At 44.2% G+C, this 15,684-nt stretch overlaps 1 protein-coding gene across 7 annotated transcripts in view; it reads right to left on the reverse strand.

Moving 5' to 3' along the window:
* LAMA2 (laminin subunit alpha 2) overlaps nucleotides 1–15,684 on the reverse strand; it is a 3,027,572-nt gene that overhangs the window by 410,206 nt on the left and 2,601,682 nt on the right. For all 7 annotated transcript variants that reach the window (XM_069607473.1, XM_069607470.1, XM_069607476.1 and 4 more), the window contains one exon: nucleotides 13,175–13,329. In XM_069607473.1, the coding sequence (XP_069463574.1) occupies nucleotides 13,175–13,329 (155 nt within the window). The remainder of the gene's footprint in view (nucleotides 1–13,174; nucleotides 13,330–15,684) is intronic.

Below are 15,684 nucleotides of genomic sequence, written 5' to 3' on the forward strand. Positions count from 1 at the left end.
ACTCAGCACTCGAGTCTATTGCACCCTACCATTCAGACCGCTCCTTCCCAGTGAGGGCTTCCCAAGGATGCGTCCTGGAAGATATGGAAGTGGAGTGTATTGAGAAGAGAAGGATGGTCGACCGTATCAAAGGGGGCAGAAAGATCCAGAAGTTGGTGAGCAGTACTAAGGAGGTTTGAGGTATTGATGGTTTCCATTTCAGTGGAGTGTTCACTCCTGAGTCCAGGATGGAGGGGGCCGCTAAGATGGTTATCCTCCATGTAGATTGAGCTATGGTTGAATACCACATTTTGCAGAACTTTGAAGTCCAAGGGAAACAGGCTGATGGATGGCTGGATTGCAGAGGTCAGTAGATTATTTTCAGTATGGTTTGGACATTCACCACCTTGAGGCAGGCTGGAAAAGGATCAGAGGTCAGTGAAAGATTGAAATGAAGACAAGAAAGAACAGTTACGGGGTGCTAGAGCCTTTTTTTGTCAGAGGGGCAAATGTTCACTCTAGGCACATGATGGGTTGGCAGCTTGGAGGTGACAGGGTAGGATGGTGAGTGATGGGGGGTAAACAAAATGGAGGGAAAGAGCAGCAAGGGTGTCTCTGCCCTCTATGTTGCCTCTAAAATCAAAGTCACCAGTAGAGATAGAAGAGGAGATGGAGAAGACGCATTGAGGAGTGTGGCAGCATGGTCTGGTAGGATGCAGATGGTTTGATGGCAGCCGAGAGTCGAGGTTAAGAGGTATACAGTAATCATATTAATCAGTGTATAGAAAAGAATGAGCAAGGAGAGATTCCTTGCATGTGGCAAGGCGAAATGGTCTGAAGGATACTGCCAACGATGGAGGTGGAGGAACACCCTTGTCTTCAGCTTTTGGATCAGTGGGTAATCCAGGGCTGCGGACTGAAGGCCAGAGTTAGAGATGGAACGAGCTGGATAATGATGTTCAAAGGAAATAAATCAGTGCCGAATTGCAATACTCAAAGTCCCCCTGTATGGAATGGGCTGAAGCACAGGCTTGGAGAGAAAACCCGACTTCAGCAAGTCAGCGAGCATGAAATCCAGTTTTGAAATTGCATTTGAGGTTGTGATAAAGGGAAGGGTGATTGGAAGGGGTCAGAAATGGAGATGTGCCACAGGAAGTGGTCGAAATAAGATAGCTTGATGGAGGGGATAGAGTAGCTGAGGAAGGTGGAGCGAAGACAAGATCAGAGAGTTCCCATCAGTTTAAGTTTACTGCAAGGAAAGATGATGGCATTGCAACAAACATGATGATATGTCATGATTGAAATTGTAAATACAACGTAATGCATGAAGAGACACACCAGTATGTAAGATCCCAACGCCTACAAATTCCATTCAATGCATCAACAGGTTAGTCAATCAACCATTCAAGTTTATTTCGACATAAGTCATGAAACCACATAGAAAATAGACTTTACTCCTAAAATGTTAACTTTAGAAACACTAAAATGTAATTAAAAAGTACATCTTATTTGTTATAATATATTCTCTCTTAACTAAATTACAGCAATAGTTCTGTGTTATCGGCGCATTTTATACATTCATGGTCCTACCAGGTAGAAGCTAAGCAAAGTATTCCTGCGCCTCCAGGCAGTTTTCTAAACCCTTGACACAGCATATACTACACCTCAGTTCAATGGTGGTTTTACAGAGCTCCTCGGCCTCCGCTATAGTCCGAACTTGGTAGCTATTTAGACATGTTTTCAATTTCTGTCAGTGCATGTCTTCGTAAGATGGGCCCAGGAACATAAAATACACAATTGCTTCTTTAGCTTTTTTATATTATAAGCATATGTCGGAAGATTCAGAGTTCCATGATTTTAAAAGCTTGCCAATTGGCAATGTACCAAACCGAAATGTAATGAATAATGTGCGTTCCTATGAGGGTTGTATTTCATCAAGGTAATTGTACCAAAAGACAACACCAGGCTATGGTTAGGAAGCTCTCAGGAGGTTACTTCCAATACCCATGATCATACTTTCCCACCCGGCTAAGGGTGCTCAGCCAATCAGTTGGTTGGAAATACGTCAGTGGGCCTCACTACAAGTTGGGTGGTATCCCATTGGTAAATCCAGCAGTATACCACCCAACAGAAATACCGTTATTTGTAATCTGCTGGCAAATCTCTTGGTTTTAGGTAATTACGGCCACTCCACCAGCAAACCTGGAGTTAAATCCAGACCGCCAAACTCCTAATGAGGCCCAGTTTACCACCTGTATTTTCCCAGCCACCCAAGGTCCATCTCTGGGTACTGCCATCTTGAATGTGGGGAGGCAACAGGGAGCCCCTCTCTGTTGGATCCCCATGCCCCCAACACTCCCAAGACAAACTGCACCCCTCCTCCACCCACCTCCCTCCTTACCCACTAGACCGGTCCTGACACTCCCAATTTACTATGGTAGGGGCTATCTTGTTTGTTTCTTTTTCATGGGAGATTGGGCTTGTGAAATATGTGCAGTGTTCATTTCCCATGAGAAAAAAAGACATTCAACGCCCCTTAGCCGTAGCCCTTGCTTTGCTCAGGCCTGTCGAGGCTCAGGCTGGTGGGCGGTTGCCAGCCATGTACACCCCCAAAGTGGGGATGATTTCCATATTGCTCCTTGTCCCAATCATGATAAGCTGCTTTCACTTGTTGATCTGTGTTTTCCGTAATGTTTTTGGCAGACCTCGAATTGGCCTAACTTAAAGTACTTTTTACAAATTTAAGTCATGAATGTTTTGTACGCCCTTCATTTGCCAAAACATTTCACATTGCATTTTTATATTTGCACACATTCGGCCGAAACGTTAATTTCATCCAATGGTAGGATGGAGAGATTTTGATTAACTGGTTGTACTGAAACTGCTCTTATACTCAATGCAAGGCTCCCTGTTATATGAGTGGATCTGAGTGGCGTAGTAATCCTTTTAGCAACGTATTTTTAGAAATTGTAAGTTTGGTGGTATTACAGTGTCCCCGGAGTTCTCCACAATAAAGTGAGGCTTGCCTCGCCTTCATCTTAAACGTGATTGGGGCTGACTTGATAGACCGATTTCCATTTGCATGTGCGAACCTAGCAACAGCAGCAATGTATTTAGTCATAGTCATGTTGTTTTTTCACATGCTCTCCCGACACAAATTGTGCAGTAAAACGTAGGCCTAAACGTCAACATCTTCCAATTCGTGCCCACTGATTTCTAGGTGAACTTTCCTCTTAAATCTTCTGTTTTCTCAACAGACCATAACCTTACTTCTATTGCAGTGTATCTGCAAGCATTTAGTTTTACACATTTCAACAAACTGCATCGTCTGCGAATAGGAGTGCCCCAATTCTATCACCTATTTCTCAGACTTCTGGAAAATAACTTAAGACTTTGCTAAGCCTGTGACATGATGTCCTCGGATGGCCCCTATCACAGACTTTGTGCATGTGGGTTCAAAACCCCCCAAAATCTTCAATACAAGGGCCAACGTGCTCGACTGGACAATGGAGTGGGGTGAGGACCAGCCCAAATAAAGTACTTTGAAAGAGACCTTTTCTTTGTTCAAAAATCGCTATTGTAAAATCCTTCTTCCATTTTTGTTGTGTAAATGAAGGTTATTTTCTTGACAACTACATCCTTATGTCACCCTTTCTATGCTTCCAACTAGTGTTGCCCGCAATAACAAAAGCAAAGGCCTGGTGCTCTTCCCCTGCTCCAAATCTTTACATACTCAGCATGACATGGCAAGGATGGAAAGTGCAAAGTGCATCACCTGATGGCTTTCTTTTCCTGTTGTTAAGTCTTGTAAGTAAGGAAGGCATAGTATCAACCGTAAAACATACAAATGACCACAGTTCAAGGGTGTTTATTATATTTCAAAAAGGGTTTGAAAAACGCCTATCTAATCCTAAATCTACAGATGGGAGCAAGCTACGACCATCAAATGATAATAACGCAGTCCTAGTGGTATCTTGCCAAAATAAAATGGCCTATACTAATAAACCTATTGCCAATCCTTACCTCTAAATACAAATAGTGTGGGAAACGGTGTTTACGAAAAGAAAGAAATGTTCACAAAATGATATGTCAGGATATTCAGGCCGTTTGTCTCCCTTCCGCATATTTTCAGCACGGGACAAGGTGGTACACTCAAGCTTAGCACAGTCTTTGGCTTTTCTAGCACGAGGATACAGTTCAATCATTAGTATATGGGCCTTCTGTGCCCAAGTCTCTTTGTCGCACTAGGCCCTCTGAAAGAAAAAGCAAAACAATACGTTCTTTCCCTCTTAGGAGTTCACAAGTACTCGATTTCTAAGGCAATTCACTAGTCCCTTTGGATCTCCCTCAGCCGGGCTCAGATCCTCTTTAACACAATGTTCAATTAGTCTCCCTCCGTCAGGCTCGGAGTAATCTCAATTTAACTTTGACCCAACTTGCTTTAACAAAGGCTCTCAGCTGATCTCCCTCCGCTGGTCTCAGACCAATCTCAATTTAACTTTGACACAACTTGCTTTAACCAAAAGCTCAGCTCTCCAACAGGCTCGGACCAACTTTCTTTATACTATTAACATAGAAGACTTTCGATTGTGCATGGGATTTTGCTTGACCCATTGCAGGACCACTTTGATTTACAATTCTTTGTTACTCTTTTGCTTTTGCTACCTTTCAGTTGGATACATTACAGAGAGTTTTGAATGAGCACGCACACAGTGCCGGACCACTCTGTCTAAGGTATCGTATCTTGGATTTAAAGTTCAATCATTCATCTGTTGTTCAATTTTATCCCAGTTGATTATCACACACTTTTCATACACTGTTCACTGCAGCGTTCACTGTACAATGTTGCCGCTTGCAAACTTGGCTTCAACACAGACCGGTCTGGTATCTGTTTCTCCAACTCATCGGCTGTGCTGACGTTAAAGGCGCTGCTTTGTTGTAGGAGCCAAGTACAGTACCACAGCGGCAAGCGATTCTCCCTCCCACACACAATGCAGGATTCTTCAGCCTTGTTTCCTGGTCTTACGCTATCTATTCTCGAGGGGACCTGAAAGTAACGGTCCCTCATCGAAAACATCAAGGGCACTTCCCTCCTTGCAATCCCCTTCTGTTTTGCCATCTTTCGTCTTCTATTGAACTGCCATCTTGCAATTGCTGCTTCCTCTTGTGTGTTGCCTTGCTCAGAGTGTGCTCCTGTGCTCCGCCTTTTATCCATGTGGGGATGTGTAATTGAAGTCAGGTGTGTGTAATGGTCAGCAACTGCCTGACCACTGCATTGGGACATGTCAGGTGCATGGCTTGGGTGTTAGTCTGTTTTCTCACATAGCGAGCTGTCCATTTGAAAGGGTTTGTGTTGTGAAAAGGGGGGGGTCAAATTCCTAAGCATCCCACCTGATCGGATGGGGCAAAGGCATCACAGGGAAGGGGATACTGTGTCTCGCCATCCGGTGTCCCACTCCCACTCTCCGAAGACCCCCTCATCCTGGTGATCCTCCCGCACTGGATCCAAAAGCAATGGATGTGTCCTGTCACCTGGATGACAGATCCCCAGGGGCTAGCGGGTGAGACACCTTCTGCTTTTTCACAGTCCCCACCATATTCATGGCATGTTCCTGTTTACTCTCCCTTCCATAACATTTCACAATGTTGCAGAAATAATTATCTAAGAAAAGCTGGAGGCTACACACTGGCTAACCTCAAATTCTAAACTGCCACCGGGCTTCCCTTGTTCATCAGTGTTTTTAGATGTGGATATGTGCTATTTTCCTGATTGCATCTCATTTGATCTCATTGGGTGGATGCCTCCTGAGTGCTGGCTGTCAGATGATGCACCTAAGCCTTTCCCCAAGCACTGGTTCACTGTTGCTATAAACCAAACAGGCCTCCAATGTCTTTTAGAAGTAGCTCACTGAAAAAGGCCATTCAGTGAACATTTTAAATGTTGTATTAAGAGCCTTTGACAGTACGCACATCTGCACAGAATTGATGAAGAATCTAGGAGGTTGTCCAGAAAATTAAACGTATGTGTGCATTCATGCAGGCCTGACGCATTTCCTCGTTGATGCACCACACAGCAGGAGCATTAACCTCATGTGCAATACATAGTTCAGAGCGCCAACAAGACCTTTGCAGCGCAGCTGTATGATGAGATCTGTGAATATTAACATGCCACCAAGCCATTTCTAGCATTTTCCAAGAATGATAAGAAGTCTGGCCTTCTTTTCAGCGTCAACTAACCATGCACCCTTCAAATGAAGGTTTAGTTCAACGTGGAACTCCACCTGGCTTGATGTTGTAGGGAGGGCCTATGCAAATGACTTGCCTTTTCAATTTTCACCACTGTAAATAGCCCCCAGAACACTTCTCTATGCTTTACTCAAGTCACACATAAGCACACAATTTATTCTACTTTTTGCAAAAGCAAACATTGTGATACCATACAAGCGTGGCCTGAGGACTCCGCCTCACACAAGCCACCTTATAAACCGACAATAAGTAAATATGGTAGAAGCATGTGGCGGCTGTAGGGAGCCTGAGCACACATTTCTGCAGCAAGAATACAGGGCAGGGTATTTCTTCCTGCACCCCAAAGTAAGGAGGTTGGGGGCAAGGATAGGGGGAAGAGGCAGAGGAGAAACTTGATATTCGATCAGAGTAGTTGGTACATTCCAGATTAGTTAAGTGATAAGGGAGTGATGTAGGGGAATAAGTGCACATTAACTGTGCAGCTAGGCAGCAGCAAAAGGCTTAGGGGTCTGAGGAATTCACTGTATTAGTTTAGTTTATTTGCTTACATTGCGCACCAAACCCGTAGGTATCTGGGTGCTTTCACTTGAATGACACAACAAATGTTACAGACTGGTAGAGACAATACCAGGACAGGTGAACACAACTTATGATGGACAAAGTGCAATGCGGAGTGTAAAAAGGTGACTTGTGTTACAGATCAAATCGCACGAGTTAACCTTGACGAAAGAATGATATAAACAGCTATGTACAGTGTAATGGGCCATGGTATAATGGATTCACTGTCTAGTGTTGACTATCTAGGCGAGGGAACCATTTACACAATGTAGTCAGATTCTCTATGTACAGAATGAGGAGCAAGGTGAAGAGCCAGGATTTTACTTTGTTTCTGAATAGTAGAAATGATGGTTCCGCTCTAAGAGCTGGGGATAGGGAATTCCAAGTCTTGGCTGCTAGCACAGGGAAGCTGGACCCGCCGGCTATATATATCTTAAATTTAGGGATGTTCAGGCAGTGTAGGTACTTGGCTCTGGTGGGTCTAGAGAAGAGCTTTCTGGAGAATTTATCAACTAGATATTTAAGGGAGAATTAGAAAGACATTTGTGGGTAATCATGAGCGTTGTGAAGGTAATCCCATCTTGTATAGGGAGCCAGTTGATATTTCGTCTGATTTGTGAGATATGGTTGGAGCGGGGTAAGTTCAAGGCAGATCTAAGGGCATTGATTTGAAGCACTTGTAACTTGTTTAAGTGACCCTGGCTGGTACCTAAATATAGAGTATTACAATAGTCCAGTTTGGACAGCATTAATGCTCTGAAAAGAGTGTGGCAGCTGTTAGTGGACAGGAATGGTCTGCATGCATTTATAAGTTTGGAGGTGTATGAGGTTGCTGAGGCTGAATAATGTACTTGTCTGGAAAGGGAGAGAGTGGAATCCAGATATACACTGAGTGTTTTAGCATCCTTGGCCAGCATCCTTGCCTATATTGAGACCAGGACGTCAATGGCCAAGCAGGGCTGGGCCTGTACAAGACCTAGGCAAAATGCCATGACTCCAGAGGGCCAACTGATCAACATGAGGCGGACACTAGGATCAAGAGGTGTAGAGGTGTTGGAGACTTAAGCTAGTTGAGAACCTACAGAAGATGAAAGGGCTACTGCATTTCATTGATTATTTGAAGTTTTCAGGAACTTAATATAGTTGATAATGTCCCTAGGGGATCATCCATTTAGGAGCCTGCCCTCAATTTCTTGCAAAATGGGAAAAGTAAGAAAAGGGGGCAATTAATCAAAAACTTGTTTGAAAATGGAAATTCTAAGGTTTTTTTCTCCACTTCTCGGGGTGAGGTATTCTGGTAGTATGACCATTTGAGCCACATGCACATTTCTCCAGAATAATTTTATTTTCCTTGGAGTGGGCCGTGGAGAGCTTCAATGCACTTGCAGATGTGAGGTTTCTAGATTAAATATATTTTTTTCGATTCTTATTGAGTCATGTTGGGTGTTTTCCTCCATAGGTTCTGTGAATGCTATAAAGAGACTCAAAGTAAATTCTTCTGTGTCACGGAGCCAAGAGAGATCAACACTAAGCTCATATAAAAGATTCGACTTTAAACAAGGTTTTTTGGCGAACAGTACAGTTTAGATCAAAAGAGTAATGTAACTTAAAACAACAACTGGATATATTTGTCTTGGGTTTTTTTAAACACACCCTATACTCTGCTTCCAGGTCTTACCTCACACCCCTAACTCTCTCCTCACCTGTCTCCACCCTCAAACTCCCTTTTGCTTTTCCACTTCCAACACTACTTCTGCATTTATTCTCCTCTGCCTACCGGCCTCTCACGTCCATCTGTCTGAAACTCACTTGCATACACACCATTGCACACAACCACTCTCACAACTCCTCTCAAACCTCCTCCTCTTTTTCTATCTCTTTCTACAAAACTCTCTTCCATCTGTCTCACTCTTGCACACACAACCCAATTAGTACTACCCTCTCAGACGAAACACCTTAGCTTAAAACTCTCAAGGCATTTGAACTCCTCCTCCACCTGCAAAACCCTCCTTGCTCGTCTCTTGGTCTACCTCTTTTGCTCCCGACCCACCAGAACATTGTTTATTCTCTATTATAGCTGCTGGCCTTTTATAGTCCAGCCTTTCCTCTTCAAGAGTTTACTTTGGCTCTAATTGGCTCTCTAGGTTGGCTATGCCCTTGGCCAATCTCTACCCAAGCTACTCCCCTGGGGGCAGGGACTCCCCCTGGAAGTTTTTAAGAAGCCATATATTCACACACTCTTTTCAGACTTCATTCTCCTGTAGGCAACCATGTGGTCAGAGGGATAATGTGTACCAGAGTTGTTTTCTGCTGTGGAAAAAGCTCTATGTAAATAGGGTTTGGAGAGTGTTTCTGGGTCGCCTCTGATTCCCTGCAATCTCTAGCCATCTCCATGGTAATCCATCTGCGGTTCTTAGGGAGAATGTTTGTTGTCTCCTTTAGTTTAGGAAGATGAAACCCAAGGCCATTTCCCCAGGCTCTGAGACTGGCTTGTCGGTTGTGCCCAGGTACATTCTGGTAGGGTTAATTTGAGTTCCCCTACTCCTGCTATTGCTTCCCTGGATTTGTAACTCCTGCCAGGCTTCCAAGGGCTCAGGTGATTACTGGACATAATGTTCTCTTGAAAAACAGAAAGTGACCTGGGCAGGACAGAGGCTGATGGGTATTGTCTCTGCCACGGCTATCACTTGTCTAGCCTCATCTTGATTTGTTTTTGTGCATTTATAAAGGGCATATCACATGGTTTCAAGCAGAGTCTGCAAAGGGCGGATGTGAAAAAAAATAGAGAATGTTGCTTTTTTCTTTTATACAGCGAGATAAAGCATCAATGCTGTGCAAGTCAGGTGGCAGCGAATTCCAGATATGTGGTCCAATGTTGGAGAACCGCCTGTTTCCCCAGGTAACTGACATGGATGCAGGGACCACCATCAGATGCTTCCCAGATGATCGAAGAGATTGGTTAGGGCAGTAAGTCACAATTTTTGAGGATAAGTAGGAAGGTGCCAAACTGTGGATACACTTACAAATCAAACAGATGGTCTTAAAAAGAACCCTCTGCTGCACTGGAAGGCAGTGGAGATCCCTGCGGAATTGTGAAATGGGGGAATTCCTAGATAGTGAAAAGATCAACCAGACAGCAGAGTTCTGGGCAACCTGGAGTCTCTGTAGTTGGTACTTTGGGATGCCCATAAAAGGGCATTGCAATAGTCTAGTCTTGAATTAGCCAGCGCTCCCACAACTGTTCGATAGTCGTTTTCAGCAATCAAAGGCAGAAGGGGCTTTGACAACTTAAGTTGGCCATATACTGATTCGACAACCTGATTAACATGTAGATTGCACCTCAAATCCGATTGCCAAATACAACCTAGGTTTTTGACTTTTGGTGCGAAATTTGTGGGTACCCCAAAAATAGCAGGGCAGGGAATAGTCTGCGCCAATTGTGCACATTTCTTATTTGAAACAAATATGATCATCTCTGTTTGAGAGGGATTCAGTTGCAATTTGTTCTCCAATATCCAATTCTGGATTCTGCCTGCACAAAGTAACACTCGATCAAGTGCTTCTGCCGGTTTGTTAAGCCTAACACCGATCCTAGATCTGTGTGTCGTCGGCATAGGAGTGGTATTGTAGGTCAAATTGATCTAAGATGTTTAGAAGCGGGCTGGCAAAAATATTAAGGTTTGGATATGTCTGATCCACTACCAAGCTTGACCTGCTGAGAACAATGGATTAAAAAGGAGAGAAACCATTTCAAGGTATTATTAGACATGTGTGCCACTGATTATAATCTTGAAATAATATCATAATCAACTGTGTCGAAGGCTGCTGACCGGTCCAGCATGACCAACATGCTGTCCTTCCTATCCTTTCCAGAAAACACTTTATACCTTCTTTTTTCAACTCCCACCTTTTCAAACTTTGAACCATGTAAGACGCTCCGAGACACTCTGGGTAAGGCAAGCGCTAAGCAAAAATTAAAAAAAATTAAAATATTGGCTCTGCGGAAAGGGCACAAATGGTCATATGCGTCTCCAGACATCCTGTAGAGCTGGGGACTGACATCCCCCTAAAATCTCTCCTCTTTCTATTAACAGAGTCATACACATGACTCTGTTACACCTCCCAACAAAAAAAATACTTTGGCTATATGATGGACAAAATTCCTGTTGGGGATGGATTGAGTAAGGAACCGCAGCATTTGCGCCCCATGCGTCACTCATTTTGTCAGTTGGCAGCCAAGAATGCTGTGCGATCATGTCTGTGACCGTCATCTGTGCAGCCAGGCCTCATCACAAATGTCTGCGTCATTGCCGTTGCGTAGCACCTGCCTCCTCTTCGCCTTCTATTGTGTCTTGTCAAGCTAATGCACTCCCCCCCTCTCTCCCTCTGATGATGTGCCCCGTCCATTTGCTAAATTGTAACTGATTTTACATGACAATGGCTCAACTATAAGCAGTAATGAGACATCTAATCCCGCAATCATTTCCCTCCTTTTTCCATTCCTTCCTCTTACTCCAGTGTGCCGCCCACCCCTCTTTCAGCCTTCCCTCCCTTACCTTGTCCTGTTGCTAAGCCTTTTCCCTCACATATGAAGCCTAATTTTCTCCTAATAGTTCATCATTACAAATGTGTCCATTGTTTGATCACTCTGTTGTCCCCATTTCTTTTGGTTCAATGTTCATTTTTCGATTTGTTTTCTAGAAAAGCCCATCGAAAATCTGTTTTTTTTCTTTTTAGCCCCACACACCGAACTCCCCTATTAATTTCACTTTATCCCTCACCCCTTATATTCCTTTGCCAACACCCCCTATGTTTTTCGATGTTTTTTTTTACGAGGAAAAGAATCAGCAAAAAAACAGAAAAATGACTTTTGATGTAGGAACGCAGCAGCTTTCTTTCTTTTCATTCTGCTCATCAATGATGTTTGTTAGGGGGATGTTGAGGTAGTTGTGCTGTAGGGTGGACCTGGATTAAAGCAGTATTGTGCTGCCCACCACCTGTAGAAGTTGTCCTGGTAATACCAATTATTGAACATCAAATTCCTGTTATAAATGGAGCAATGTCGTAGGTGTTTTTAAAAATATTGTACAGTGTGAAGTGTCCCATTATTAGGGAGTAATCATTTAGATGGTTAAAGCACACAGAGAAAATGTTTTGCCCGTGATCACTCAATTTAGTTATGAGGTGAAGCCAAGATTTGACACCAGTCTGAAACAACGTACTTAATTTGCAGGCATTGGGGTGGACTCTGTTGGGTTTGAATGGGTTACTTTATTCCACGTCCTTTTCTGGACCTTTCGAGGCCAGGTCACCCTGGTAAGGAGAGGGTGGGAGCTGCTTGGTGTGCGCAACGAAATGTTGGGGGGGTGGGGTTCAGGGGTTCTAGAGGAAGGGCTTACTTATCTTTGCAACCCGCTGGGCCTAGTAAGCAGGCTGTTCGACGCAAGAAAGCTACAGAGCAGGGGAGTTGCTAGGTCTGGAAAAGACCCGGGGCTAAACTGAAGTCGGAACTGTTGGGACTGGGGGCTAGCTAGTCTTTTGGCTGTAGCTCCTGAGATTCTATCCGGGGCTACAACCAAAAGATCAGGGGCTACAGCCCCCTTAGCCCCCCCCTAGCAACGCCCCTGCTACAGAGTCTGCAGCAGTCAGAGGTGTTTGATGTGGGGTGTGACTGTTGCCCAGCAGTGTTTGTGGGGGGGAACCTGTGGTGCCCCAGAGGAAGGGCTCACTTAATTGTACCTACTCACTGGCTGTGAATTACCAACGCTCACGTTTTTGGCATACACAGGGTCAAATTACTTTGACACCTCCCTCCCCCAAACTGCCTTACTATTAGATCTCCGTGTGCTAATAACTTTGTGCTCAGAGCTGCTGGGAAAGAGGACGTTTGGCGCTCATGGACTTCTTTTTGTGCCCTCACTTCGCTCTGGCCCATAACATGCTGTATTGCCCGGTGCTCTGCACAATAATGCTTAATTAAAACTATTCCACTGGTGTATACTGCATTTTAAAACTGCAGTACCCTTCAGCTTATTTTTTTATTTCCTGAATCATTCATGACTAAGTGGTACGAGCAGGTTTATGGTCTTTCCATCGATTTTTTGCATCGAGGGACATTTCCATCGAATTTTTGTATCAAAAAAATGTGCATCAAATGCATTCTTTTTTCTTTCTCTTTTTTTTATTGGGGAGGTCCCTATCCAAGCCCCTGTTGTTTACCCTTTAAAACCCACCCCCAAAAAATTAACCCTTCACCCTTTAAAAACATGCATTCAATGCATATTTATTTGATGCAAATTGGAAGCCATTAGCACATCAGAATGTGTTGCGACTGCACTCTGAAGTTTTTCTTGCCAACCACAATTCAGAATCGAGGGGACGAGTGACTTACAGAATTGGCTTGCTTCCGTGCCTGGTTTATCAGCTCCTTGATCTGGGAAATGTTTCTGCCAAGGTTGGCCTGAAGCTCCTTGATGGGCCTCAATTTATCCAGTAAGCGGTCGGCTTCATCCTCTAGGTTCTTCACTGTAGCATCAGCCTCGGCAACTTCACAGGGGAAACACAAATAAAACAGGCAGTCAAGCAGTATAATCCATTAAGAAGCTGATTCTGATACACTGGAGGGAGATATACATGCTTAAGCAGGTGAACTTTCAGAAGGCCACCCAGGAGCCTTGGTGCGTGAATCAAGTACATATAATTGGAAAACCAAAGTTATCGTAAAACATGCTACTTCATAACAACTTTAATTATTGTAAAGGTCACCCATACAGTGATTTAAGAGAAAACGGTTTCCTTATGCCAAAACCTAATTATATTCTGAGTTATGCTGGATGGGGAAGCTGAAATAGGTTAAGTTAGCACAGGGGATCATGTCTCCGCTGCAGTCAATTTGAGATGGGTAATAGTAATAGGTAGCATTGACAGCGCCACGATGACATACAATGTGTTCTGTCATATTCTACAAGAACAAGTTGTGATTAAGGTAAGAGTACATTTTTCTGTACATTCTTCTCTGAGAATAAAGTCAGGGGGTGGCATCTGGAAGCTTTTAAGGTGACAGACCGGTCCTAGGGCAAAGCGGGGAAATGTGGCAATAATCAGATCTCCCAGAATATAGCGGCACTGGCTTCAACATTTTTCAGTAAGAACAAGGAAATACTGCCACCCAGATTTTAACATTCCGCTGCATTTATGCGTCATTAAATTTGTACGCTATAGTTTGTAAACTTACAGAACTCCATTACTGAGGGCCTTATTGTGCCTCCCGGTGGGAAAATACACATCTATAAAGACCACCTTCGTTCAAATGTTACGTGGATCTTGGAAGCATCACAGGCACTGTGGGCACCACAGATCATGACTCAAAACTGATGTACCTTTCAAAGTCATTCAAATGAGCTGGCTCGTCGGCATATTGTCTCGTGGATTTTAAGATTGGGAACTAGAACGGTGTAGGTTGGGGAAGGAAGTATAAGATCCAGTGACTACTGAAGTCAGTGAGAAGCACACCTTGTACTATGCTCCCTACATTTTAACACAACCATAGGACTGAATCAAAATGTAGTTGTTGATTGGCATTTGTGTTCAATGAGTCCATTTACATTGAATTATGATCTCATATATTTATTTGTGAATCCACAGCAACTGCAGAACTTTTAGCCATACAACACATGTTCTTGTTTGAAAACAACCCAGGATTTGTACCACAGACGTTTAACCAAACTAGGCTACCATGCAACCTGGGGCAGGGGCAATGAATCCTTAAAGGAACTGTGTTTCTTCCCTTTTGATAGAAATCACCACGCTTTCCTCGCCTGCCCTAAATGGTTCAATTGGTAGGGTTGGAGGTTCGATGGCCAACGTTGGGACCCACTGCATTAGACAACAGGTTTTTGATGCTAACCACTGAATGTAGAAATTAGTTCCTTTTTCGTGTCAAGCAGCCCAGAATGTTGACGCCTCATACACACTATCATTGGCATGGAAAGGTGGGTTCAAAGCCACAGCCCTGTAGTTGGGCGTCTAGTAGGGAATACGGTATAGCAGAAATGCAGTCCAGAAACCCTACTGTGAACTGGAAGACATGGAGGGGAGATTAACTGGTCTCACTGCAGCACAGGATGCTACCCCAGATTTATGTGGTGCAAGGCACTGGACTGGAGTATCGCTGCCTGAGTTGCCAAGGATTCAATGTTAGTTGGAAGGACTGCTGACCAACATAGATGGAGATCAGGGCTACAGAGGAGTAACTGAAAAGGAGCTTCCAGGAAGACAAGAGATAGCCGCACAAAAACAGGCTACAAATAAAGTGAGAGGATCCAAGCAAGCAGAAGGACCAGACCCCAAGGGAGCTACGTGGCAAGAACAAAGAGAAGGAAAAGCAGGGTGGACAGCATAACTCTTCAGGCTGGTCTCAGAGGAAAAGCAGAACTGAGAAGGAGCGTGCACAACAAGAGCTGTTGAAGCGCACCAAGCTCTGTCTGGTTAGTGTTTTATGGAGGTGGAGCAGGAACGAGGCTCCGATAGGCATAGTCCCATCAACACCGGGATACCTCAAACCATGCCTACGGTCGTCAGCAAGATGGTGGTACCCAAGGGGATGGAGCATGGACTCAGAGGAATACCAATCGAGGCACAGGAAAGGCCCACATAGCGTTCCAACAGGCGCCACTGCGGGTACCTGCGCCAGGAAATAGGTGAGGCGCGCCCCCCCCTACAGAGCCCCAACTAGGGGTGCATGGATCCAGTGCACGACATTTGGATCCTTTGGCTGCACATTTATGTCATGAACATGCATGACAGATGTCCTAAAAACCTGGCATGTTTGTGCCGAACAAGGAGATAAATGGTGCACCACCGCTCTAATAGTATCATGCCATGCTCCTAATGAGTCTCCTG

Source organism: Ambystoma mexicanum, chromosome 4q (genome assembly GCF_040938575.1).
Source record: "Ambystoma mexicanum isolate Mex_15411 chromosome 4q, UKY_AmexF1_1, whole genome shotgun sequence".
NCBI classification, from domain to species: domain Eukaryota; kingdom Metazoa; phylum Chordata; class Amphibia; order Caudata; family Ambystomatidae; genus Ambystoma; species Ambystoma mexicanum.